Raw genomic sequence first — 26,731 nt, forward strand, 5'->3', positions numbered from 1 at the left:
CAAGGGAGCTACTTTTGAAATGACCAAGTCAAAATGATCTACTCATTATATTTATTGAGAAATATAGTGAATATTATTGCAATTTATGTGATGTATATCCGCTTATGTTGCACAATACAACATAATGATGTCACTTGTTTGCCATTACCTGAGTTCACTCTGATAACTGGCAGACGAGACAACCGCACTTGAAAATGTCATCGTGAAAAAAGTCATCCTCTCATTCCGTATGAAAGTGATACGTTTTTTTCTTCTTACTTGGTCCAGCACTTCCACTTTTTTTATACTCTATCTTACGTTGAAGAGGAAAACTAACGACATCCTTGTTCACTTTGCAACGAAGGGGCGTTGTTTGAGCTCGCAGTGAGTCTCTCAATGAGATGTCATTTGATTGGTTCTCAGGTGTATCAATCAAATAAAGGGATGGCTGATTGGCTGACGTCGAGTTTTTTTTTTTTTCAAAAGAACTCCACTTGATTTGTTAAGCGTCAGTTCCTGACAATGTCACATCACCTTGTCTTGCGATCTACCAATAGTACCATGGAGATCGATTGGTCGATCACGATCGACGTATTGAGAACCCCTGGTAGGGAATACAGCCTGGCGAAATCTACATTCAGTACGATATTAAAGAATAAGGAGGCTGTGAAATCTAGTGATATGGCTATGGGAGTGAGAGCAAGTGTCATTGGATAGATATTTTAAGAGAAAAGAACATCCTGTAGCCGAGTCATCCGGAGCAAAGAGATTTGAACGTGTGAGCACCCCTCAGACAGAAGAACTCCCCGAAGTTTTTATGGAAGGGGACTCTCCTTCCAAACAATAAATTTCCTTCCTCCGTCCACCTGCGCCTTCTGCTGACCACCACAAAGGTAAAAAAATCCTATCCATAATTATTTTCTTTACGAACGTACAATTTATGTTGTGCAGGTTACATTTATGTTTATGTTATTTGTGTCTTTGCCATTTTGCTTAAAATTTTCTGAGATATACATTGCTTTTCATGTGTTGGGCAGCATTTTAATGTGCAATTTCATGCATAAAAGAACCGAGGTATCACTGTATTCATTAAGTCAAAAACAATTTCCTCCCAATCTAAGTTCTTTTCATTATTCATTTATTACTGCAACACTTTGTGGGTTACATTACCCGAGAAAAACCCTGTGTGTTTTTTGACATACTTGGCTAGTAAAAATGTCCTGGATCTGATGCTGATCATGTCACAAAGACGTTTTTTTTCCCCAAATGTTCATGCACTTGATATTATCACAAGCAAATGTGTTTGTTTTCAGCTAACTATCACGAGTTTGCCCCGTGGTGATGCGACTGTGACATTGTAATGTTGTGTATTAACATCAGAGAAAGGCCTAAAGATTCCCTTGTTGTTGAAGGGGTTTTTGATTTTGGTAACCAATCAATTTCGACTAAGCTTCTTGAAGGCTCTCAAAGCGCGACAGCAGAGTGATCTTGCTTTCTCAAACACACACAGCTGTTAACCTAGCTTGTAGGCGGATCATATCTATTAGATAAATCAGACCATGTTAGCCAATTTTTCCTGTTGTGGAGATGTTTTGGTTGCATGCTGACACCGAAATACTAAATTATTTAATAGGGTGTCTGCCCGAGTAAAAAAAAAAAAAAAAAGAATAAATGGAAGGAAATGGAGAGGAATCTTTGATTTAGGTCAGATAAGCAGATTTTGTGATCAAGCAACATAATCACTTTGTTATACTACTGCGATAAAATCAGAATTATTGTCAGGTCGGCGACAATGTTATGTGCTGCATGACATGTTCTTACGTTTCTGCCTAAACGTGTTCAATACGGTTTGGGATCATAATTGGTCAACAGGCAAAGATTGATTCATCTCAATGTTAGCTTCAATTCAGAGAACCTGACCCAGCTTCAAAGCTCGACCACATGGTTTATTCGTTGTACTAAGTTCATCCTGTCTACTTGATATCTAATATTAATTAATATTGTCTACTTGATATCTAATATTAAAGGAAGGCGGAAGTAGTCGCCGAAACATGTCAGCTAATTGAACACCTACACTGTCTGTAAGTAAAGAATCTGCTTAATATTACACATGGTTTATTGTTTGTGTGTGTGTTATCAGAAAGTGTGTTAAAATACCCAAATTGCTTTGTATTTTTTTATGGTGTAAAGTAAGAAATGTTGCTTTTGTTGGGCGAGAAGAGAATCCTCACTTGGTCCACTAAAGCTATCTAGCTGGCTAGCTATCTATTAGCTATCTATAAGCTAGCTAGGTGGCTAGCTATCTATTAGCTATCTATAAGCTAGCTAGGTGGCTTTCTAGTTATTTGAGTTATTTCTGGGTTGAGTAAACACTGGCGCATGTGGCTGCCGCTGCTTACCCACTGCAAAACTTATCCTGTGACTATAAAGTGACCTTGAGAGTTTTGAAAGGCATTTAGAAATGAAATGTATGATTATTACTGTGTTTGAAATAGCGTCTGCCCAGTGGCCCGGGGCGTACAACTTTTACGTTGGGCGTACAACTTTTAAAACGTCTCGGGCCGGGTGGCCGACAACTTCTTCAAGAAAAAAAAGCGTTATTTTTCAAATCAAACGTTTGTTTTATTCAATAAAGCAAAAGCTACACGCAACCCGAACTGAGTATGCAAATTAGCATACTCGGCACCGGCAGCCAGTGAGAAGCCTGTTTCGTGCTTCGGTCTACACCGTGACTGAAAAGTGTACTTGAGAGTTTTGAAAGCCGCTTAGAAAGAGGAGTCCACGTGGCTTTGAGCAGACAATGCAAACATTGTGCATCATGATAACAAATGACAAGCAAGGGAGCATTTGTGGTACGTACTTCCTTAATTTTAAAAAATCATTTATACGTCAGCACCATTTTTTTTTTTTCGTGATTAGTCGTCTTATTGTGTTTCGAGTTGTGAAAAATGGCAACTTTATGGCCGGGTGTCCGCTAACTTTTTGGCATGAGTTTCAGACACTGATTATTATTATTATTATTATTATTATTATTATTATTATTATTATTATTACATGGTACAAACGAGCAAATACAATTCTAAGATGCTATAATATCACACTATTTACATATCTAGCGCAATTTTTATTATCCCATAACCCTGATCAGGATTTATCTCTCCAAACAAAACTGGACCACTTGACAGGCATGAGCCTGAACTGACTCAACTAGCCCCCACCCTAGTTTGGTATTCCAAATAAATGGTCCCCAAACACGGGGCCACACACCGAGACGGAACAAAATGATATTTTTATTGCTCATCAGATTCTGACAGAAATTGAATTTTGAAAACTGGCTGCATCGTCAAACACGGTTATACTACTACTACTACTACTACTCCTACTACTACTACTACTACTACTACTACTACTACTAATAATACTAATAATAAAAATACACCACTTCACTTTGCTGCAGTGAAATGTATGTGTCCACTGAGAGACTAATAAAGACAAATGCAATCCAATCCAATCTAGTGTTCATGGGGGTCTCATTGTGACTGAAATACTATCTATTAGCTAGCTGGCTAGCTTTTTTTTTGAGTTACTTCCGGGTTGAGTGAACGCTGGCGCGTGTGGCTGCCGCTGCTCATCCACAGAAAAACTTATCTAGTGACTGTAAATTGACCTTGAGAGCTTTGAAAGGCGCTTATGAATGAAATCTATTATTATTATTATTATTATTATTATTATTATGTCAGGTAATTGAACACCTAAAATACACTGTCTGTAAGAAAATAATCTGTTTTAAATTAGATATCAAGTAGACATGATGAAATTTATACAACTGTGAATGAAATGTGTTATTATATGATTGTTTTCACAAAACTATCACATGGTCATTCACATCAACAGACAGGAAGCTACATCAGTTCAGCGTCTCCTCTGACCTTGTCACCCACCTAAGTGCAGCCTCCAGGTACAGGTCAATGACCAGAGCCGTGGGTCAACGACCGGCTCCCGTCCTGATAGAAGGCAACCTCTGATGTGTTTCATCGGCAGACAAAAGACAAGAAAGAATACATCGTTAAAGTGTTTGCATTGTCCATGTATCCTTCTGGCTTTCTTCATCTGCTTCCCCATCAAACCATGGCTCCGTTTTTTTAGCTTTTGCGACACGGTTTATTAAGTCCAAATGTGAAGGAACATTACTGGGGTGTGAATAGAGGACTGAAAGACGTGCGTGCGCCGCACACCTTGGCAGGATGTTACTTTCTTTTTCCTCAGGCTGTTTAGCCAACAAGCAAATGTGCATGCTTGACTCAGTTTCGGCGCATTTTCCCACTGCTTTGTTGTAACTGAGAATGATGGAGGAAAAAAAAAAAAACACTGTGATGTGTTTCTCGTCAATCTCCAACTCAAAATATTACCCACAATTCCAGATGTCAGAAAAATCATGTCGATAAGAAACCCAAAATTGAGTCTGTAATTGTTTTTTTGTCAGTTAATAATAAACTTTACTTTTTCATCATTTGTTTCAAGCCACTCTCTTTACTTTGTCCTATTTGAGCCTGCATTTAAAGTCCTCCGTCACAGAAATCGTGATGAGTCTTGAATGAATTTTTTTTCTCCTCTTTTCTTTCAGTTTTCATTTTATGATATTATAAAAATGGTTATACAGTTGTATTATTGAATGCATTACTAGTCCGTACATGTTTTGCATTACTCACTTAGTTTTTGTTATTTTAAAATGGAACTACTCTTGCGTATTAACAGATGTAAAAGTGAGCTGTATGCTTTTTTCTTTTCATTGACTGTATGGACCTGTGAAATACTACTACTACTACTACTACTACTACTACTACTACTACTAATAATAATAATAATAATAATAATAGATTTCATTTATAAGCACCTTTCAAAACTCTCAATGTTACTTTACAGTCACAGAATCAGTTTTTCTGTGGGTGAGCAGTGGCAGCTACACGCGCCAGCGTTCACTCAACCCAGAAATAACTGAAAGAGATAGAAAGCTAGCTAGCTATCTATCTATTAGCTATCTGGCCAGCCACCTGGCTAGCTATTAACTCTTCATTGGCTAGCCAGCTAGCTTTCTATTTATTTGAGTAGCTAATAGATAGCTAATAGATAGCCAACTAAATGCGCAGCTAGCTTATAGATAGCTAGCTAGATAGCTGCTGATGTTACCTATATTATTTGACTGTTTTCTGTGGATTTTTACATACAGGTAAAATGCCCAACAACATAATCAAGGTCAGCTATCAATAATAGATAGCTAATAGCTAGGCAGATATCTAAAATCTAGCCAGCTAGATAGCGGCAGATGTCACCTATTATTTGACGGTTTTGCGTGGATTTTTACATCCAGGTAAAAATGACCCACAATATAATTAACATCAGCTATCAATAATAGATAGCTATTATGACGTAATGTTAAAATGAGCACGGGGAGTGGGGCAAAAATAATAAGAAACTTTACATCTCTAGCCCCCAATTTTTGCTACCTTTTTCCTCCACGGACATTCACGCACTCGTCTGGTGGCCAGGGAGGAGTTCCAGCTCAAGGAAAAAGGTGGAGGTGTGGGGGGATAATAAGGCCGGAGGCAACCGAGAACAAAGTGCACCATGTGAAAATGAATGCAAGACCCAAGCGTCCTCTTGGACAAAGATAACTTTTGTTTTGGGATCACTGCAAATCCACGGATTTGGAATTCTGACGCCGTCCTGACAAACAATAATAGGAGACGAAAAACAGGGAGCGACGAGGCATAAGATGAAGAGAATGCGCTCATACTAAAACTGCTTGACAAAGTTGTTTTTTTCCCCTGAGATCTGAGAAGACATTCCAAACGGAAAGATGGAGAACTTTGATCTCTTCAGGTAAGATGTTGCAAAAACAAGGCCGTTAGGACGGCGGAAAAAAATCATTGGCATTGGCATCCTACCCACTTTCAAAAACTTGCACACTGCAAGAATCGAAACAAGGGCGCGGAAAATCCGACTGGACCCTAGGCACCTTGCCCACCACCTTTTCCAGCGACTTCCCTCACGCACCAAATCCAGCAGACATTAAAAGGACAACCAACCCCATTTTTTGTTTCCTAACCGACATGAGAGAAACGTTTTATAGCATCTAAAATACCCAAAACACGCAGGCTGATATTTTTAGTCAAATGCAAAACACCAATAAAAATGACTTAAAGTGTCCCAAAACTGCCACAAAATGAACTCAGAAATGGCGATATTCAGAAAGTCCCGCCCCCTTGTTCGTGACATCACGCCAAGTCGTCTTGCCTTGCTCTAGAATCAAAACAATTGCTTCAGATTCAGAGAAGATGCTTTCTTGTTACTCATCCAGTTATGAATATGATTCAAATAGTTCTGAAGAGGAAAGCATAAATGTTTGCAATCAATTAAAGAAGTCCTTCTGTCTCATTTTGAGGCATCTGGACTCCGATGTAGCACCCATAAAATGCACAAGATGGCACCCAAGCTCCCTTGGAAATGGGCTGATTTGTCTGCTAGGAATTTGTGTCAACCAGTATCAAATAGTAGTCTTGGTGCAACACACAACCATTCACCATTGCATTATTTATGTGTTTTCCTTCTGATTTCACCATCAACACAAAGTTTTCAGACCAAACAAAGTACCCAAAATGCATTGTGTGTCGCTTTCTCGGTCAAGGGCATTTCCGACGTGATGTCACGGTAGGCGTCCTCACCAACTGAAAAACAAGACTTCCTGAATATTCAGCGCGAGTCTTAAAAGTATCTAAAAACTAACAAAAAAAGATATCATTTGAAGTGATTTTACAAATTATGGACACAACTTGTCCGGAAACGTCAGTTGTCCTTTAAACAGCTTCTTCTCCCGTCACCATTAAGTCTCTAATATATCTGTATAGTGCCTCTTTGCAATTTTTTAACGATGATACAAGTGCAGCGTCTACCGGAGACAAATTCCTTGTGTGTTCTACATACTTGCCCAATCAAGATGATTCAGATTCTGATTCTGATGCTTGTGGAGCTTAAAACTCAGTCCAAAATTCAGCCTGGGTAACGACTCAGCAAGTCCCATTGGTGGTCTTCCTTCCTTTGTCCAGCAGGAACAATAGACAGACCCCCCCCCCCCCCCCCCCTTGAGTGGGACTATCTTGAAGGAATCTCGATGCCCATGGAAAGCAAGCTGGCACCTGACGGCGGGACAAAGCCCAGGTCAAGAGGTTGGGAGCCAAAGGTCGGGAAAGGAGTCCTGTTAGGGGGGGGGACGTGTTGGGCACCTCGAAAGCTTTAGAGACTGACAGATGTTTTTTTTTTTTTTTTAAGTCGGGCTGATTGATGTACTTGCCTCAGCGTGTGACTCAAGACGTCATATGGACACCTTCGTCCTGAAGATGTCACGCAGCGCCAATTGTTTAACCAACGGTATGGTTCAATTAATCATCAACCTTTTTTTTCCATATTCTTTTGCCACCTGTTTTGAGTATGCTACATTGAAGTCCAATACAAACATTCAACTTCATTTAGAGTCACTTTAACTCATTCACTGCCAGACGATGTGCAAAAATGTGTCCACTCCAGTGCCAGGGCTTTTGTCATTTTGACTCAAATTGCAGGACCCACAGAATATTAAGTTACATACAGATACAGAAACATTCAATTTAGCGTAAGAAACCTTACACTCTCTTCTTTCATCAGAATAAATTATATGGGTAGTTATATGAGCTTGAAATGGGGGTGGCTATACAAAATACAATACATACATATTGATTTATATAGCGCTTTAACAACAGCTGAAGCTAGGCCAAAGCGCTAACATGGTAGAAAGGGAAATGCTGCCCCTTCATGGAAGGGAAAATGCATTGCCAGAGGTCTGGCCAGCCCTTTATCGGCTCCGAAAGAAAAACCAAAACCCGAACAAATTCGGGAATGGCGGTCTACATCATATTTTTAATATGATATATGGGTCTGGAGTTATCTGAGGCTGAAATGGGGGCGGATTTACAAAAGACAAATGCTGCCCAGCCAGTGGTCTGGCCAGCGCTATATCGGCACCCCGGAAGAAAAAAATTAAACCCGAAAAAATTTGGGAATGGCTCTCGACGTCATTCTTTTCAATTTCCGACTACATTCGGAAATGGCAGTGAATGACTTAAAAAGTGCCGCCTCATGATTTGCCCTGCTACGACCTTGAGTTTCGAATTCCTGAAGCACAGATAACGGAAAAGAAACACCAGTTGCAAAAAAAGACAACCCACGACCATTAACTGTTATTTCATTTTTTTTTGTTCTTTTGACTTCAAGATGATGCCGCGAGAGTTGCTGCCTTTCCAGCAGCTCCTGTATTTTGTTTTTCCTATTTCTTTCTTTCCTTTCTTCTTCCTTTCATAACTTTCCTGCTGTGAAATATAAATTTCTCTACCGCGAGACTAATAAAGGCTAATCCAATCCAATTCATTTCATGAAAAATACCCATTTGGCTGTCAAGCTAGCTAGCTCTCAGTAGGTTAGCTAGCTCGTTTAGCTAGCCTTCTGCTAGCATCACGCTTCAAAGACAACCAACGTGAAATTAGGAGGAAAACATCAATAATGCGATGGTGAATCGTTGTGTGTTGCACCAAGACTATCATTTGATTTGCGTGTTTTGGGTATTTTAGATGCTATAAAACGTTTTTCTGATGTCAGTTAGGAAACAAAGTCGGTTGTCCTTTAAGGCGCTATACAATGTAAATATAATTTGTTTCTAACACGACCTCAAGAAAAATTACTAAAACAATTAAAGGGCGTGTGGGATTGTTTCTACACGAAATCCTACAAAATAAACTTAGGAAGAGGCTTTGTCATGGGTTAATTAGCAAATAGAATCAAATCTAATTGTAAGCAGGATGTGAAGCTTCCTCCCATCCTTTGCAGGGTTCATTATCGTCACAGACTTCCTCGCCTTGCTTTCTAACCATTATTGATGTGAGGGGTTTAATGATTGTCTCAACCTCTTTAACTGTGTGTAAATCATAATCATCAACATCTTCATCTGGAATAACAGCAGGGCTTCTTCCTTGTGGAAACCTTTCATTCACTGCACCATGTGTGTCCGCTCTATAAATGTGACTTCAATGAAAGATTTACTGTCGTCCTGGTGACCCCGCGAGGCCCTCCCGGGTCATCTTTCTGCCTATTAAAAATGTTCCCATCTTTTTTTAATCGCCATATATCTCATGTTGAATACTTCAAAACATGTGCAGGTCAACAAAAATTGAGGGCAGATTGAATTATCCTTTACATTACATTGAAGTTCACTTGGATTTATCTTGTGGTATTCAAGAGCCCTGAAACATTATTACACTCTATATATTTTTTTCAAATTAACTCATTCATTGCCACACGTGCAAAAATAAGTCCACTCCGGTGCCAGGGTTTTTGTAATTTTCACTCAAATTGCAGGCCCCACAGAATATTGAGTTTTAGGACTACATAAACATTCAATGCAGCGTAAGAAACCTTAGACGCTCTTCTTTCATCAGAAAAAAAAGACATAAAGGACAACCAACACCAATTTTTTGTTTCCTAACTGACATCAGAAAAACGTTTTATAGCATCTAAAATACCCAAAATACGCAGGCTGATATTTTTAGTCAAATGCAAAACACCAATAAAAATGACTTAAACTGTCCAAAAACTGCCAAAAAATGACATCGGAATTGGGGATTTTTGAGAACGTCCCGCCCCCGGATCGTGACGTCACGCCAGGATGTCTTGCCTTGCTCAAGAATCAAAACAATGGGCTCACGGAGTTCAGATTCGGAGAAGATGATTTCTTGTTACTCATCCAGTTATGAATATGATTCAAATAGTTCTGAAGAGGAAAGCATACATGTTTGCAATCGATTAAAGAAGTCCTTCCACATCAATTCGAGCCGTCTGGACTCCAATGTAGCGCCCAGAAAATGCACAAGATGGCGCCCAAGCTCCATTGGAAATGGGCTGATTTGTTTACTGGGAATTTGTGTCCACATCTATACGTGTTACCGCAATTGGTAGTATTGGTGCGACACACAACGATTCACCATCGTGTTATTGATGTGTTTTTCCTTCTAATTTCGCTATCAACACGGATCAACATGATGTTTTCAGACCAAACCAAGTACCCAAAATGCATTGTCTGTCGCTTTCTCTGTCAGGGGCATTCATGACATGACGTCACGTCAGGCATTGTCTCAACTCGAAAACAAGACTTCCTGAATATTCAGCGCGAGTCTTAAAGCATGAAATATAGCTATATAAGGTGGAATCTTTGTAAAATGCGCTCAGTAGAAGTCATTTAAAGTTATTTTACAAATTATGGACACAACTTGTCCGGAGGTGTCGGTTGTCCTTTAAGACCCAAATTATATGGGTCTGGAGTTATATGAGTTTGAAATGAGGGTGGCTGTTCGAAATACAATACAATAGATACATATTTGTTTATATAGTGCTTTAACAACAGCTGAAGCTGGAATAAAGCGCTAACATGGAAAAAGGGGAAATGGTGCCCCTTGTGGAAGGAAGAAAACATTGCCAGAGGTCTGGCCAGTGCGTTATTGGCACCCAAGCAAGAAAAAAACTAAACCTGAAAAAAATCGGAAATGGCGCTCTACGTTTTCAATTCCCGAAAAAATGCGTGCATAGCAGTGAATGAGTGTATATAATAAAAAATAAAAATAAAAAATAGTAATCAAGAAAATAAACATTGAATATAATTTGGCCTTGACTGTTTTTGTATTTTCTGGTTAAGATGTTACTTTTTAAGATAATAGATTGTACTATAAATATATTATATACTTTATCTCATGAATCTTAACTCATTTGCTGCCATTCCCGAATTTATTCAGGAATTGAAAATATGACGTAGAGCGCCATGCCCGAATTTGTTGTTCGGGTTTTGTTTTTTCTTGCGGGGGTGCCGATTAAGCGCTGGCCAGACCTCTGGCAATGCATTTTCCCTTCCACGAGGGGGAAGCATTTCCCTTTTTTTCCCCATGTTAGTGCTTTATTCCAGCTTCAGATGTTGTTAAAGCGCTATAAAAACCAAAATGTATGTACCTGTATTGCATTTTATTTTGTGCAGCTGTCCTCCTTTCAAGCTCATATAACTCCAAACCCATATCATTTAGGAATTAACTCTTTTTTCTGATGAAAGAAAAGAGTCTAAGGGTTCTTACACTGCATTGAACGTTTATGAAGTCCTAAAACTCAATATTCTGTGGGTCCTGGAATTTTAGTGAAAATGACAAAAACTGGCACTAGAGTGGACACATTTTTGCACGTCTGGCAGTGAATGAGTCAATGATATCAATAAATAGATGTCATTTTATAAGAACTGATTGAATAAATCTAAACATTGCACATCTTTAAATACCTCTGTTAATACATTTGTAAACCTTTTCTCTCTGTCTAATTTTTTTTTTAACTTCCCGTCAAGTTTCCATTTTCCACTGTCCCGCTAATTCCCCGGATGATAATCTCTTGAGCCTCACTCGGGTTCATAAAGTGACCTCTTTCCCGTGTGCAAACTGCAGATAATCCTCTTGTTACACCAGCACATGCGTTTCACGCAAGTATGAATATCTTTTCAAGTTTTCAAAAAAAATACCCAAAATCATTTTGGAATGATTACATACGGGGAATTGCTGTCAACTACCGTGACCTTTTGACCCTTTTAAGATCCTGTAAAAGTGAAATCTTACAAATCAGTGTCGAAATACATTCTGTATGTTTGAAGAAGTTGAAAACAAGGACAAAAGTACGTAGTACTCACTTGTGAAGGGATAGTATTAAATTTCGCCATTTTGGTTTCCCAGAATGTTTGGGTGTGTGACTAAAACAGCACCCAGTGACGCACTTGGGTGTCAAGCAAAAGTCACTCCTCACCCACCGTGTAGCAACTTTGTGCTTTTCTTTGCATCTGTGACCATCTTGCATAGTAATTGTAAATCACTTACTGGTACAGTGATAACTTGGCTTACGAACACTTTAGTTCATGAACTTTTTGCCTTACGAACATTAAATTCGTTAGAATATAATCTTGGCGTACAAACTAGTTTTCGGCGCATGAACCAGACTACACAGCGCCACGGTGGCTGGCGGACTAGTTTTCCACACTCCCTTTGAGTGCAGATGTGGTTTGCTATCGAGTGGAGTACATTTGCTATTATGGGACCGAAAAAGTCCCCATCACAGGCTAGTGTTAAACCGAAGAGGACACAAAAGAAAATTACGGTCGAGCAGAAGAAGGATATCATCGAAAAACATGAACGAGGTGTGCGTTTGTGTGACTTCGCATCCCTAGTACCAGTATGCTAAGTCGACTATTGCTACGTGTGGCTAAGGGTGTTTCTGTGTTGTCTAAGCAACGGTCTCAGGCAATAGAAGAGGTTGAAAAACTTTTGTTGATTTGGATTAACAAAAAGCGGCTGGCAGGGGACAGTTTGAGTGAGGGTATGATCGCCGAGAAAGCACGGCAACTTCAATCGGATATTATCAAGAGGCAACTACATCAACGACCATCACAAAGGTAAATAAAACCACTTTATTATATAGTACAGTTTATTTGTTTAATTACACTACAATAGCACATTTATTATACATAAAATAAGGTATATGTTGTGTAGTTTTAAGGCTTACTTAGAAGAAAATTGTTTTATGGGGACCTGGGAATGGATTATTCTCATTTTTAATGGTTTCTTATAGGAAATAAATGTTTGGCAGACGAACTTTGCGCCTTACACACACTTCCTGGGAACCAATTAAGTTCGTAAACCGAGTTATCACTGTAGTTGGAATGACTTGTTCGATTTCTACCACTACATTTTGCAGTTAGCTAGCTGTGTCAATTTGTTCGATATCTATCACTGCATTTTGCAGTTAGCTAGTCTGCAATGTCGAATTCTACCACAAGATTTTGCAGTCAGCTAGCTAGCTATGGCGACACCCGTAAAAACACATCCTCTGCATGCCACAATTTACAGAACAGTTCAGTTTGTGTTCTTCAGTTGACCTCCATGTTAAAACTTAACTTTCATGGAGCATGTGCTGCAAATGTCTGTCGCAGAGTGTGAAGCACAGACGGAATAAATGGTTAACTTTCCTTGAAGTCTCTCTGTTTATGTGGACTCACATACTGACACAGCACTAAGCAAGGCGGCGAGGCAAACAATGCTTTTCAGGCTATAAGCTAGCCTGTGGTCAGCATGGTGCCTGTGGTTCTCATGAAAAAAAGTCGAATGTTTAGCCTAGCACTAGCTAGCTGACACGACAAAAGTAAAAAAAAGCATTTGGCCACTTTTGTTGTTTTGAACTCATCCATTCATGAAATTTGACATGCAGCGTTGCGATTATTGGTGGTTTATCAAAATGATCAACCTCATCCTCAGGGAGAGAAAATAGTATTTGAACTCATTCACTGCCATTCACGAATGTATTTAGGAATTAAAAATATGACGTAAAGCGCCATTCCCAAATTTGTTCTAGTTTTGTTTATTTCTTTTTTGGGTGCCAATGAAGCGTTGGCCATGGCCTCTGGCAATGTCGTCTTTCTTTCCAGAAGGGGGCAGCATTTCCACTTTTTTCATGTTAGCGCTTAGTTCCAGCTTCAGCTGTTGCGAAAGCGCTATATAAACCAATATGTATATATATATATATATATATATATATATATATATATATATATATATATATATATATATATATATATATATATATATATATATATATGCTGGATCATGGCCTTTCCTTGCTGCTCTTTGGCATCACAATGGCTCTTAATGGCTTTGCGCTAAATGCGAGCACAACTATGAGGGATTAAAGAGGGCGGAACATGCCAGAGCAACATCAAAACCATCGTCGGACTTTGCTCACAGCTGCACGGCTTAATCTCACGGCAAGCCTTTGAAATAGGTTGCCTTGATTGTTGTACGAGGTAGAGGGGCGGGGGAGTGGTGGGGTTTATGTTCCATGAGTGACACTCAATCAGCACGTCACATCTTTAACAAGCCTCCCACTCCAGAGTCCATTAAAAAGTATTTAACCCCCCCTCAGCCCACCACACCCTTCGAACTCAAGTGGACTCGCTGTCTCCGTTTTCCACAAGATGGCTTTTTCTTCTTTTGTGCCTCGGCAAACAGTAGGCAAGCTTTTTGGCCTGAAACAAAAGAAGAAGAACCGCAGGGGATGGAGACGTGAAGGGGTGTGGGGGGTGGAGGGTCACTTTGTGAGGTTTGACAACAGGGGTGGCTTTCTGCCTCGATGGTCATATATGTGAGCCAATCCGTGACTGAAACCAAGGGACATAAATCATCTGGATTTTTGGTGTACGTGACACCCCCTAATTTAGAGTCGCTGGCCTTCGCAGATAACTTACGTGTCTGGTCACTCAGCGTCCAAGCAGCATAGCAGAAAATTTTAATATTTTCCAACAAATTAATTGGAATATATTGCAACATATTTTAGATAGTGTCATCCATGTCATTTCCCAATACAGTAAAGTCTCGTTATATCGATATCGGATATATCGATAGTCCCGGTTATATCGATACTATTTCTATGCACGCACGGAGAAAATTACATGCAAACAAGGTTGGATATATCGATAGTCCCGGTTATATCGATATTTTTTCGGACTCCCTTGAATATTGATATAACGAGACTTTACTGTATATTTTATATTTCAAATTCATGTACAGTGACCCCTCAACTTACAAACACCTTATCTTACAAACCTTTCGTCTTAACAAACATCAAATTTATGAAAATTAAACCTTATAATAAGCACTATTTTCATAAGACACACCCATCACGGCTGGCGGAGTGATCTTCGGCGGAAGCACACGACCGAACAGCACCACAGGTTAAGTTACCAACAGTCCTTATGGAAGGTGAGTCTCCTTCCATAAGCCATCAACGACCATCAAAAAGGTAAATAAAACTTTATTTTACAGCACAGTTTATTTCTTTAATTACAGTCCTCATGTAATGCGCCTCTCTTTCCAAACAGCAATTCCCTTTGACCTCCAACGCCATTCCATCAAGCCATAAATGAACATCACAAATGTATATAAAGTGACTTTATGATACAATGCAGTGTGTTTCTTTCATTACAATACAATAGCACATTTATTATACATAAGATAAGGTATGTTGTGTGTAGTTTTAAGGCTTATTTAGTTGAAAAGTATATTTTGTGGAAACCCGGGAACGGATTATTCCCATGTTAATGGTTTCCTATCAGAATTTTTTTTTAGATACATATTTTTCGCTTTACACACTCTGTCTGGGAACCAATTAAGTTCGTAAGTTGAGGTCTCACTGTATTGTATATTGGGTATACTGTATATAGGGTATCACATTACATTTTACATTGGACAATATATTTAGTGTGTGTGTGTTACTTCCAGACTGAGTGCTGCCGCCGTGGAAAGGAAAAAAAAAACATTGCCAGAGGCCATGGCCAGCGCTTTATCGGCACCCAAACAAGAAAATACAAAACCCGAACAAATTCGGGAATGGCGCTCTCCCTCATATTTTCAAATCCCGAATAAATTCGTGAATGGCAGTGAATGAGTTAAAGATAGTATTCCTGAAAAAAAAACATGCATTGAAAATTCAGATAAATTGTAAAAAATGCCTGATCTTATGTTCAACTTGCGCTCATGGTCTGAAAATGTCATTCATACAAAACCCCCCTTTGATGCCAGATGTAGAAAAGCAGCCCCAGAATCTCATCTTTGATGAGGCTTTACGACGCCAGGCGGATTTTTTTTTTTTTTTTTGCGATAGATCTTTGGATTTCATTGTACTCGTTCACAGATTCAGATCATGTTGCGTCAGATACAGTCAAGCAAAACGATTTGCAATTTTACCCTGCACAAAGATATACTATGCTAGATGTACCAAAGTCGCTGTGGAAACATAACCAAGCCTTTTTTTCCATGTATTAAGAGAGTGGGCACCCCCCCCCCCCCTCTCTTTATGTGATGTGACTTGCTGAACAATCACACTTTTGTGCTTTTTTTTTTTTTTTTTTGCGGCTTCGGAAACACAGCTATCATGTTCTCCCTTAGTGGTGTTTTTGGAGGCTGGTTGTTTTTGACAAAAAGGTGCATGTGGTTTGACTTCCCATAAAAGTAAAGCGGAGATGATTAAAAAAACAAATGGGGTTACCTTTTGCAAACAGTCACCTTCCATTTCCGCATTCTTCTACTGCGGACTTGTAGTTGCGTGCTGTTTCTCACTTACAACCCGGGGTGGAGGTTTTAGCTTCTCAACATTATGATCCTGCGCATAATCTCCTTCACACACATGCGCGTGAGCGCACACACACGCACGCACGCACACTGTGGACGAGTGTATTGCCTTTCGGGTACAAATGTTGTCATATAAATAGTTTATTAGTAATGGTTACATATCTGGAGGATGTCCACTTTTTGACGTTAAAAATAGGTTATACGAATGAAGAACGGACATGATGTGCAAGATAAATGTCAAAATCTATCTAAAAAACAAACAAACAAACAATGAAACTTTAATCATATCCTCTGGAGAGGATTCATCGCAGTTTATAATCCGAGAGGATGAGCGGGTTACCATATACAAGAAGTCCCACCTCATTTCTGATCCATCGAGGAAACGACAGCGTGCTAGTAGGTTGCCCGTCCTTGCGGGTCAAATAATCCATCAAGAGGTCCTAAAAAGTGGCAGCGTGACTTCCTCGATGGAAAGTTCAGCAAAGCATGACGCTAGAAGGCTCAAAAAAGACTGCAGTATATCCTTGTCCTGTTCTTGTCGTTGTCCCAATTGATTCACTAACAATCGATGTGTTCACCTGATGCCTGATGGGAGAAAAAGACGGGGAAACCGAAGACGTTTTACAGTGTAAGCAATGAGCAAAAAAACGACACCAACTTCATCCTGAGAAAGACCCAACAGAGGATGTACTTCCTGACGCTGCTAAAAAAGCATGGCCTGCCACAAGAGGTGCTCCGATATTTTCTACATGGCTGTCATCGAATCAATCCTGTGTTCTTCCATCACGGTTTGGTTCGGCGCGGCCCAAAAGATGGACAAAATCCCTCCTCAATGGACATTTAGGACGGCAGAAAAAAAAAATCATTGACACCGCCCCGACTCACTGTCGAGGACTTGCACACTGCAAGAATCAAAACAAGGGCGCGGAAAATCCTACTGGACCCTCTGCACCCTGCCCACCACCTTTTCCAGCTACTCCCCTCAGGCAGGCACTACCAATCCATGCACACCGACATTTAAACAGCTTCTTTCCCCGTCACCATTAACTCTCTAAACAATATCCCAAATTTATATGTATAGTGCCTCTTTGCAATTTTTTTGATGATACTAGTGCAGCGTGTTCTACCGGAGACAAATTCCTTGTGTGTTGTACATATTTGGCCAAAAAAGATGATTCTGATTCTGATAGTCCGAGTCTGTCTGTCTACAGTTACAAATCTGTGTTTTCTCTAGAAGCTTCCATCCATTCGTCCATTTTCTCCGTTATTCTGAGTTGGACTACAAGTGGGAATGGGGTTCAACCGTTTGAAGGAAATATATAAAATAAATAAGGAACCATTTGAATGAATAAAAAAATAACAATTATCAACGAATAAAAATATATTCAACCAGTCTTGATGGGCCGAGTTTAATCAAAGAGCGGACCATTTGGGGTCCACGGGCCATATTTTACCGACAGATAAGAATCATAATTATCGTAATAATGAAAGTCTATTTATTGATTGCCACGAGTCAGCAAGCTGATAGGTCAGCTGCAGGTCGCTTTCCTGTGTGATACTAAAAACCACTTTGTTCCCGGGAGCAGGAAGTGGGTCCTCTGGGAGGTGTCCGTGCACATCATTGTGCGCGTTCGTCAAAGTGCGAAATGAGGAAACGCGCACAGAGAAAGGAAAAGAACCGTAAATACCTCCCTGAGGCTTTCACTCACCGTTGTCTGCGCTGGAGTTTGGACCGAGTTGTCGCCTGTGGGCGCACGTGCACTCCAGGTGGTCCTCCAGTTGCACTTGCACCTCCCTCAATTTGGGTCGGCGTCGTACATACTCCACCTTGGCTACCTGGATTAAAAAAATGGAAGATGATATGCAGAGGCGGATCTAGTTCAAGATACTCCTTCCCCACCATTTAAAAAAATTCTCAACATTTGACGTGGTAAGCTGGAAAGTAGTAGTATTTCTGAAAACAATATTTTCATCCATCCATCCATCCACCCATCTAACCCTCCAACAATCTAACCATGCACGCATCCATTCATCCACTCATTAACCATCCACTCATTAATTAACCATCCACTCATCCACCCAAACTCATCCATCCACCCACCAATCCATCCATCCCTCCATCCATCCCTCCATCCACCCACCCACCCATCCATCCATCGCCCCGTCTAACCATCCACTCATCCACCCAAACCCATACATCCACCCATCTAACAACCTATCCATCTATACACCCACCTACCCAAACCCCTCCACCCACCCATCCATCCATCCATCCATCCATCCACTCATCCATTTCATTCCTTTCATCACTTTGCTGCTGTGAAATGTAAATTTATCCACTGCGAGACTAATAAAGCCAAATCCATCCATCCATCCATCCACCCAAACCCATCCAGCCACCCATTAACCATCCACCCATCCATCCCCCATCTAACATCCACTCATCCACCCAAACCCATTTTACCACCCACCAATCTATCCATCCAACCACCCATCCATCCATCATCTTCACAAGGGTCATGTCGGGTGCTGAAGCCTGTCCCAGTTATCTTCGGGCAGTAGGCGGGGGACACCCTGAACCGGTTGCCAGACAATCGCAGGGCACACACATGCAAGTAACCATCCACGCTCACGCTCACAACCAGGGACAATTTTTTAGGGTGTCCAATCAGCCTCCCATGCACACTTTCGGAATGTGGGAGGAAACCAGAGAACCCAGAGAAAAGCCACGCAGGCCTGGCGAGAACATGCAAACTCCACACATGGAAGCCGAAGCTGTAATTGAACCCGGAACCTCTGCGGAAGTTAAGTATGGTCAAATATGGTCTTTTGAAGAAAAAAAAATAAAAAGTGCTAATTTATGTGTAAAAAAACATCACAGAAATGCAAAGACAATAAAAAAATCCACCTAGTCAAGTATCAAATCTTCAGATCTCCATCAGCCTATTGCTGTTCCGATACAATCCGATCAATTAGTCTTCCTTGGCTAACTCCAAACTGAAAAACACTCGTGTAGCTCATCCATTTACCCTGACGGTGCGGTAGTGCTTGCGGGCCGCCTGGCAGCGCATGTTGCTGGTGTTGCAGCAGCCCGTGCAGCGCTTCACTTCCACGCATGGCGGCCAGATGATGAAATTCGCGGCGGTGGGGTCCACCTGACTGCGAGGGATCTCGTAGATGGAGGTGCGCACTTTGCAGCCCGCAGGCAAAGCCTCCTCCACAACTGCAGGAGGCAACCAAGAGACAATTGTATTTATTTTGATTGTAAATAGAGTTGCTTGTTCTGTAGCCACAAAGGGACATAAGTCTTCTTGTGCCGGTCCCAAGCCCGGATAAATACAGAGGGTTGTGTCAAGAAGGGCAGCCGACGTAAAAGCTTGGCCAAAACAAACATGCGGATCAAACCTCTAAAAATGGAGGACACTGATTTGCTGTGGTGACCCCTTGAAGGGAAACACCCAAAGGAAAAGAAGAAGATTGTAAATAAAAATAATAATAATATTAATAAATTTAATTTCTAAGCACCTTTCAAAACATACCACTACTACTACTATTAATAATCACAATAATAATAATAATAATAATAATAATAATAATAATAATAATAATAATAATAATAATAATAATAATACATTTAATTTTCCAAGCGCCTTTCAAAGCACCCAAGGACACTTTACAATTAAAAGAACAATAAACACCAGAACAATAAAACCATAAATAAAATGATAAATAATAAAAGAGTTGATTAAAATAAACTGAAGGCAATTTTAAACAGATGGGTTTTGAGGTACTAGTATATACTACTACTATACTGTATGTACTATACTATGAGCCTGTCGTAAATGTTAAACCCATTTTTCTTTCTTTGGGTGTAATATGCAGTTTGAAAAGTGCTATATAAATTAAGTTTGATTGATTGATTGACATGGGTCCACCTGTACAGACGCTCCCCACCTTATGAAGGAAATACGTTCCGATCGGTTGTCCCTAAGGTGAATTTGTTCGTAAGTTGCTTCAGTGCTATATTTAGTATAGAATGTAGTTTAAGTCAAACACTGAACGGGGAAGTCTGAAACACAAACGCTCTAATAGTCGTCAAATAAATTCACACCTACTGTAGCCATTATTGAAGCTGCGGACACGTCGCTACTGAATGACGTGCCATCATCCATTACTTTTTGTTATGCATCACATCCTCCTGGAGTGTCAACGGGGAAGAGGAATTTTTCCCCGCTCACATACTCTACGCAGCCAATCGTGGCCTGTCCGAACATTTTTTGACATACTGTACCTGCAAAAATGTTCGTATGTACTGTTATTCGTAAATCTAATGTTTGTAAGTTGGGGAGCGTCTGTATCATCCATTCGTCTACATATGAACGTCTCAGCATTGATTATCCTGTTCCGCCATGTCTGGAACGCACATAGCTTCTTCGCCATGACGTCACATGTCCAATGTTTGCGCATCAAGTCTGTGCATGTGTGTGTTCAGTGTCGCACTCACGGGCGTTCCGCTTGTAACGCTCATGTGTTTGCTCTTGCTTGAGTTCCGGGAAGGCGTGAGAGAAGACCTTGTCATAGTGGTGTTTGGTCTCCTCGATGGCTTCGTTTTCTGGACGGGAAGACAAAACAACACATCAGTGTGTTGCACGTTGTACTTTTTTAGAATTTTGTCTAACTTTGTGCCTACTGACCTACACAAGCCGAATTCTCAATTGCCATCTTGCGTTGTAGCGTGAAACATGCAACATTTCAGTTCGGGAAGTGAGGAGATGTTTCCTCGTCAATTCATTACACAGATGTCATGACACATATAGGCAAGCATCAATCAGGGCTTTGATGAGATTACGATAACTCACTTAGGGGGAGCACATGTGTTTGCTTGCTGGTCATGAAAACACATGTGATTAATCCAAGTTAACTTTGCGGGTTATTTGCTGGCGTTTTGGTCATCGTGTACATCTGTCTCGTGAATTTGATAGCTAACAGTCAATCATTTTGCATGCTGGCATTAATGGCTCATTCATTTAAGTGATATCTAAAAAGCACAATGATATACACCACAGGTGTCAATGTCAAGGCCTGGGGGCCAAATCGGGTCCGCCATATCTTTTTATTCGGCCGGTGCGAGCAAATCAAATTAGTGAAATTCCATGATGATGCTTGCTGAAGTGCGAACCAAAATTTCAAATTGGCTTGTGTAAACCACAATAACAGTTATTAATTTGGACTTCACATTTGAAAACTAGTTATTCATTATTTTTTGTGCGTTCTGAATGTAATGTGGATGAAACATTCCAACGGTTTTCCCCAAATTCAGAGGAAACATTAACTACAATGCGAAAGAAATACGTTAAAAAATAAGTTTGACACGCTTGACATACACAAAAAAAAACAACAATACATAATTATTTACTATTCTAAAAGTTGCTTTTTACATGTTTGTTCCTGGTTGTACAGTATTATGAATGTGCTGACCAAGGGTTTAATTTCATGAAAATACGACTGTGGATTGTATGATAAACAACAACTTCTCCGCCATGTTGTGATACTAAGATTCTGATGGTCGATTCAAAACAGCCCGTAAAAAGAAATTTTTTACTTGCTGTCTATGTTGTAACTTGTTTAATGGGTCCCCTCAATTGTGGGCATTTTCAAGCGCTCTATGAATCATGTTGATTTAAATTAACTAATTCACTGACATTCACGAATTTATTCGGAAATTGAAAATATGACATAGAGCGGCATTCCTGGATTTGTTTGGGTTTTGGTTTTTCATGGTTGGTTGCTGATAAAGTGCTGGCCATTGCCTCTGGCAATGTTTTTTTTCTGTTCCACAAGGGGGCATCAATTCCTTTTTCCATATTAGCGCTTTGTTCCAGCTTCAGCTGTTGTTAAAGCGTTTTATAAACCAATATGTATGTATTGCATTATATTTTGGACAGCCACCCTCATTTCAAGCTCATGTAACTCCAGACTCATATAACTTAGGAATGAACTTTTTTTGTAAGAAAAGAGTCAAAGCTTTCTAACGATGTATTGAATGTTTATCTTGTACTAAAACTCAATATTATGTGGGTCCTGGAATTCAAGTGACAATGACAAAAACCCTGGCACTGGAGTAGACACATTTTGCATATGTCTGGCAGTGAATTAGTTAAAATGGAGGAATATACTGTAATTAAATAGCATTGCATCAGTCCGAAAATACATTAGCCACTGTAGAGATGATCAGTTCACCCCTGGCGACAATGATCTCTTATAGATTCCTTATTCTTTTGGATTGCACAGGTGTACCTAACAAAGAATCTCTTGCATGTCAGGGCATCTCCCCCGCCCCCCAAAAAATAATTATAAATACCCCCCCTCTAGTTTGGCTGATCTCAACCTCAACCCTGACGTGCAGGAATTCCGCCATGAATTATACATGGCAACGTAGTGACCTTGCAGCGCAGACCAAATAATGGGCAGCGTGACAACAGCATAATGAAGTGAGCCACTTGACCACCCCCCCTTCTCCCACTAGGCAAGGGGGGGCATCACACTACACATTTCCATGTCAATAATGCCAGGATTAATGGTGGCACCACACGTGAAAAATGAATCAGCAGAGTTGCCATTTATGCTCTGGAAAAGCTTTTTTTGTGTAGAGGTTATCTCCTCATTCATACACACACACAAACTCACAATGTATCTGTACATCTGATCTCCGGTCAAGTTGTGTCCATTTGTAATGGCTTGAAATGAATTCTACTGAGCGTATTTTACAAAGATTCCACCGCATATAGCTATATTTTACATTGTAAGACTCGCGCTGAATATTCCGGAAGTCTTGTTTTTGAGTTGATGACGAGTCCGTACGTTACGTCACTGAAGGAATGCCCCTGACCGAAAAAAGGACACATTGTAGCAGTCCTTCCATCACGTCAATGCATTTTGCTGTACTTTGGTCTGAAAACGTCATGTAGGACCAAAAAGTAAGGAATTAATCAGCCTGTGGAAACGGGCTGATTAATTCCCTACGCGGCTTTGTCGCCATTTTCTTCCTTTTTTGGGTGCGACATTTCCCAGCCCTGATGCCTCAAAATGACATGGAATAAATTCTTTCATCGATTGCAAACATGTATGCTTTCTTCTTCAGAACTATTTGAATCATATTCATAACTGGATGAGTAACAAGAAAGCATATTCTCCGAATCTGAAGCCATTGTTTTGATTCTCGAGCAAGGCAAGACGTACTGGCGTGACATCATGAACAAGGGGCGGGACTTTCAGAAACTAGCCATTTCCGGGGACATTTTGAAGTAGTTTTGGGACACTTTAACTCCTTTTTATTGGTGTTTTGCATTTGACAAAAAATATCAGCTCGCGTGTTTTGGGTATTTTAGATGCTTGAAAACGTTTTTCTGATGTCAGTTAGGAAACAAAAAAGTGACGTCGGTTATCCTTTAAAAGAGGATATTTATTTGCTCACTAGTTTTCCATTTAGTAAACAGTATTTCTTCATCTACCATGTCTCCGGTTGAGATGGGGAGGATTCTTTGTTCAAGCATTATAAAATCACCGTCACAAAAAAATTGTCAATTTCCAACATGGTGGCACATGTCAAAACAACCTATCGATGTGAATCCAAGCCATGTTACTGTACTAAGATCACCGGATGTGATGTTTCCCCACGATTGATCCTACAATTATTGACTAAAAAGTATACATTTTTGTTAATCTATATGTGACAGTAGCCTAACTCTCTGAAATTGGGTGCATGTGCACATGAATGTTAGCCTTAGCGACAATGTGCGATCTCCATGACATCTTCAACAAGCGTCTTAGCTTTGAGTCCCACGAGCGAAATCCTCTCAAGCCTTCCAAGTTCTGCTTTGAATTGCTGAAATGCCGCTTTTACTTTTCCAAATCGTTCGTCTAGGTTTTGGCAAGCAGCTCACAAGTTTACAGGGTTCAACCAAAGTGTAAAGAGCAAGTCGGGGCAAGTCGGCGTCTTAGCAACATCGTCGTAATGAGTTGAGAGGACAGCATCATTTCCCTGAGACAACCGTACAAATACATCCAATTTGTTCTTTCATGCCACTTGCCTGACTGATTGGGAAGGAGGGGCGGCCTTAACGCATTCAGCTTGAGAGGCTCATGCTGCACACATGTAGTGGGAATTTCATAGCATTCATCCTATGCTTTTAGATTTGGAAGTTATTTTATTTGCATGATTTTTTGTTTCATGGAAATGATACTATTTTCTGTGATTTCTAAAATTAAATTGTTTTTAATTAATGTTACATTAAAAAAGTACAGTTTTGTGACTTGTACGTTGTTATACTTTGTATTGGTATCTTGTTTTTTGATATAGAGTGATTTTTTTTCAGTGTATTGTTTTAAAGTTTCTCATGCACAATTTTGTCTTAGTTTTATTCTTTGTCTTGAATGACATTTTTTATTTTACATATTTTTATTTTATTCAGACAATTTTCTCTGTGTCTTTGTGGTGTCATATTATTTGTTATTTTTGTTTTTCCCAGGATGGCGGCGCGTGAACACGCAGCGGCTCCCCTCTCCCGGCAAATTGGGGTTTCATGTTTATCAGAATCTGAATCATCTTTATTGCCAAGTATGTAGAACACACAAGGAATTTGTTTCCGGTAGAACACGCTGCACTAGTATCATCATCAAAAAATTGCAGTGTCACTATACAGTTCCATTCCATCAAGCTGTTTAAATGTCTGCTGGATTTGGTGCACATAAATCGGTCGCGCCTGCCTGAGGGGAGTAGCTGGAAAAGGTGGTGGGCAGGGTGCGGAGGGTCCAGTAGGATTTTCCATGCCCTAGTTATTATGTTTGTTAAAGTGCCTTGCATGCTGGGTCCGAGAGGACAGTAATTTCATCTGTGCTGTATGTCATGCATATTAGCATATTTGACAATAAATGCTGACTTTGACTTTTATGACCATTATTATTACAGATTTGTATTCATACTACATTTTTAAAAATATTTATTGTCACCTTTTTTGTTTAATATTAATGGAGCAGGTGTAAATTACATGTGAAAGCAAAAGTTTTATTAATGCTATCATTTATACTAAAAGCATTATTTATAGCTCTCAGTTTTTACTTGTTTCATTTCAGTGTTATTTCACACTGATTCGTACATTTTTATTTTAGGCCTTTTATACGACTGTATGTTTAATTAACAATATTGCATTTTAGTATTTTGCTAGTTGCAATAGTCTTTTTTTTGCATTTTATGTTGTATCTTTTCTTTTTAACAACAATTCTTATCACATACATGTTAAGTCTCACGATGGTAGGGATACTCCCGATTTTGACCACAATACTCACAATAATTTGGAAGGTGAAACAAAAGAAAATGTAAAAAACAAAATACATTTTTATGCTAATTGAATGTGTAACAAAAATGAAGGCATTTGTGTGCTTTATTTACTTCTAATTTACACTTTTGTAATGCTCACATTATTTTAATACGCACCACAGAGACGCGAGTATGAAAATCTCACGATTTATGATTTCTGAAATTTAACATGTATGGTTATGTTTAATTTGAGTGTTATTTTACACTGATATATGTAGATTTTAATTTTAGGCCATTTATACGACGGTATGTTTAGCTAAAAATATAGCATTTCAGTGTTTTGCTAGTTGCCATAGCCTTTTTTATATTTTCTGTTTTATCTTTTCTTTATCAATTCTTATCGTTATTAAGAAAGAACAGCGAAGACATTTTTACCTACGGTGTCTATCTCGAGCAACCGCTGGAGGTCGTTGATGCTCCGGATGTCGTTACGGGAGAGCCGCTCCACAAGTTCCCGGGGAATGTGAGACTCCTGCTGGAAGGAGAGTGACAGAGAAAGTCGGTGTTTTATTGAGAGGTAGTCGAACACTTCCGCAGTTATGCGTTTCGCACAAACATATTCGTCACTCAAGTTAACTTGGATTATTGTTTTTGGGTTAAAAAAACGTCAATGTTCATTTTTGTCATTTGAAATGTGTCAAGTTCAGTTAAATAATTCAAACGAATTTTGTGAAGATGAACCTGCCACTTTCTGGTAGAATTACCTCAGCAGCGGCTTGTAACAGGCAGAGGCAGCCGGCGAGGAGCTGGTAGAACGCGGGTCTCATCTCCTCTCGGATCCGCTAGGGAGGCTCCGCGAAGGGGCGAGGGTACACTGAAGGAGCCCGGGTGTTGCTCCCTGCTCTCGGCCGTAGCCGACAACCATGCCTCAGGAGAACAAAGTATTCCCAGAAGAATGGAGTTGCTTGGTTCTCCTTTATTCTTCCTCTTAAAAAGTAATGCCGTGAAATCCTTCAGCCACCCCGGTTTCTCGTTATAATCCACTAAAATCAATGATCCAAACGTATGGGTTAGGTGGCCCGGCCAGCTCTCTACATGCAACTGAACTCCAGACGTCTCGGTCGCTGAAAGTGACTGTGCGCGTGCTCGTGGTAAAAAA

At 39.9% G+C, this 26,731-nt stretch overlaps 1 protein-coding gene across 2 annotated transcripts; it reads right to left on the reverse strand.

Annotated features, from left to right (window-relative positions):
• Positions 1-16,517: 16,517 nt before the first annotated feature.
• On the reverse strand, positions 16,518-26,678 carry LOC148892375 (platelet-derived growth factor subunit A-like). 2 transcript variants are annotated; one of them, XM_089005905.1, is made up of 6 exons: positions 26,337-26,678; positions 26,008-26,104; positions 20,761-20,868; positions 19,286-19,479; positions 17,966-18,092; positions 16,518-16,841 (listed from the first exon to the last, which is right to left on the reverse strand). In XM_089005905.1, exons 1-6 carry the CDS (start codon positions 26,397-26,399, stop codon positions 16,831-16,833), a joined length of 600 nt encoding a protein of 199 aa, XP_088862031.1. In that variant the 5' UTR covers positions 26,400-26,678; the 3' UTR covers positions 16,518-16,830. The 2 variants fall into 2 exon arrangements, with proteins under 2 accessions (XP_088862031.1, XP_088862030.1); XM_089005904.1 differs by having other exon boundaries at positions 26,008-26,107.
• Between the last annotated feature and the right edge of the window lie 53 nt (positions 26,679-26,731).

The sequence above is a fragment of the Hippocampus bargibanti genome, linkage group LG10 (genome assembly GCF_051943395.1).
Source record: "Hippocampus bargibanti isolate YZ-2025 linkage group LG10, ASM5194339v1, whole genome shotgun sequence".
Lineage (NCBI taxonomy): Eukaryota > Metazoa > Chordata > Actinopteri > Syngnathiformes > Syngnathidae > Hippocampus > Hippocampus bargibanti.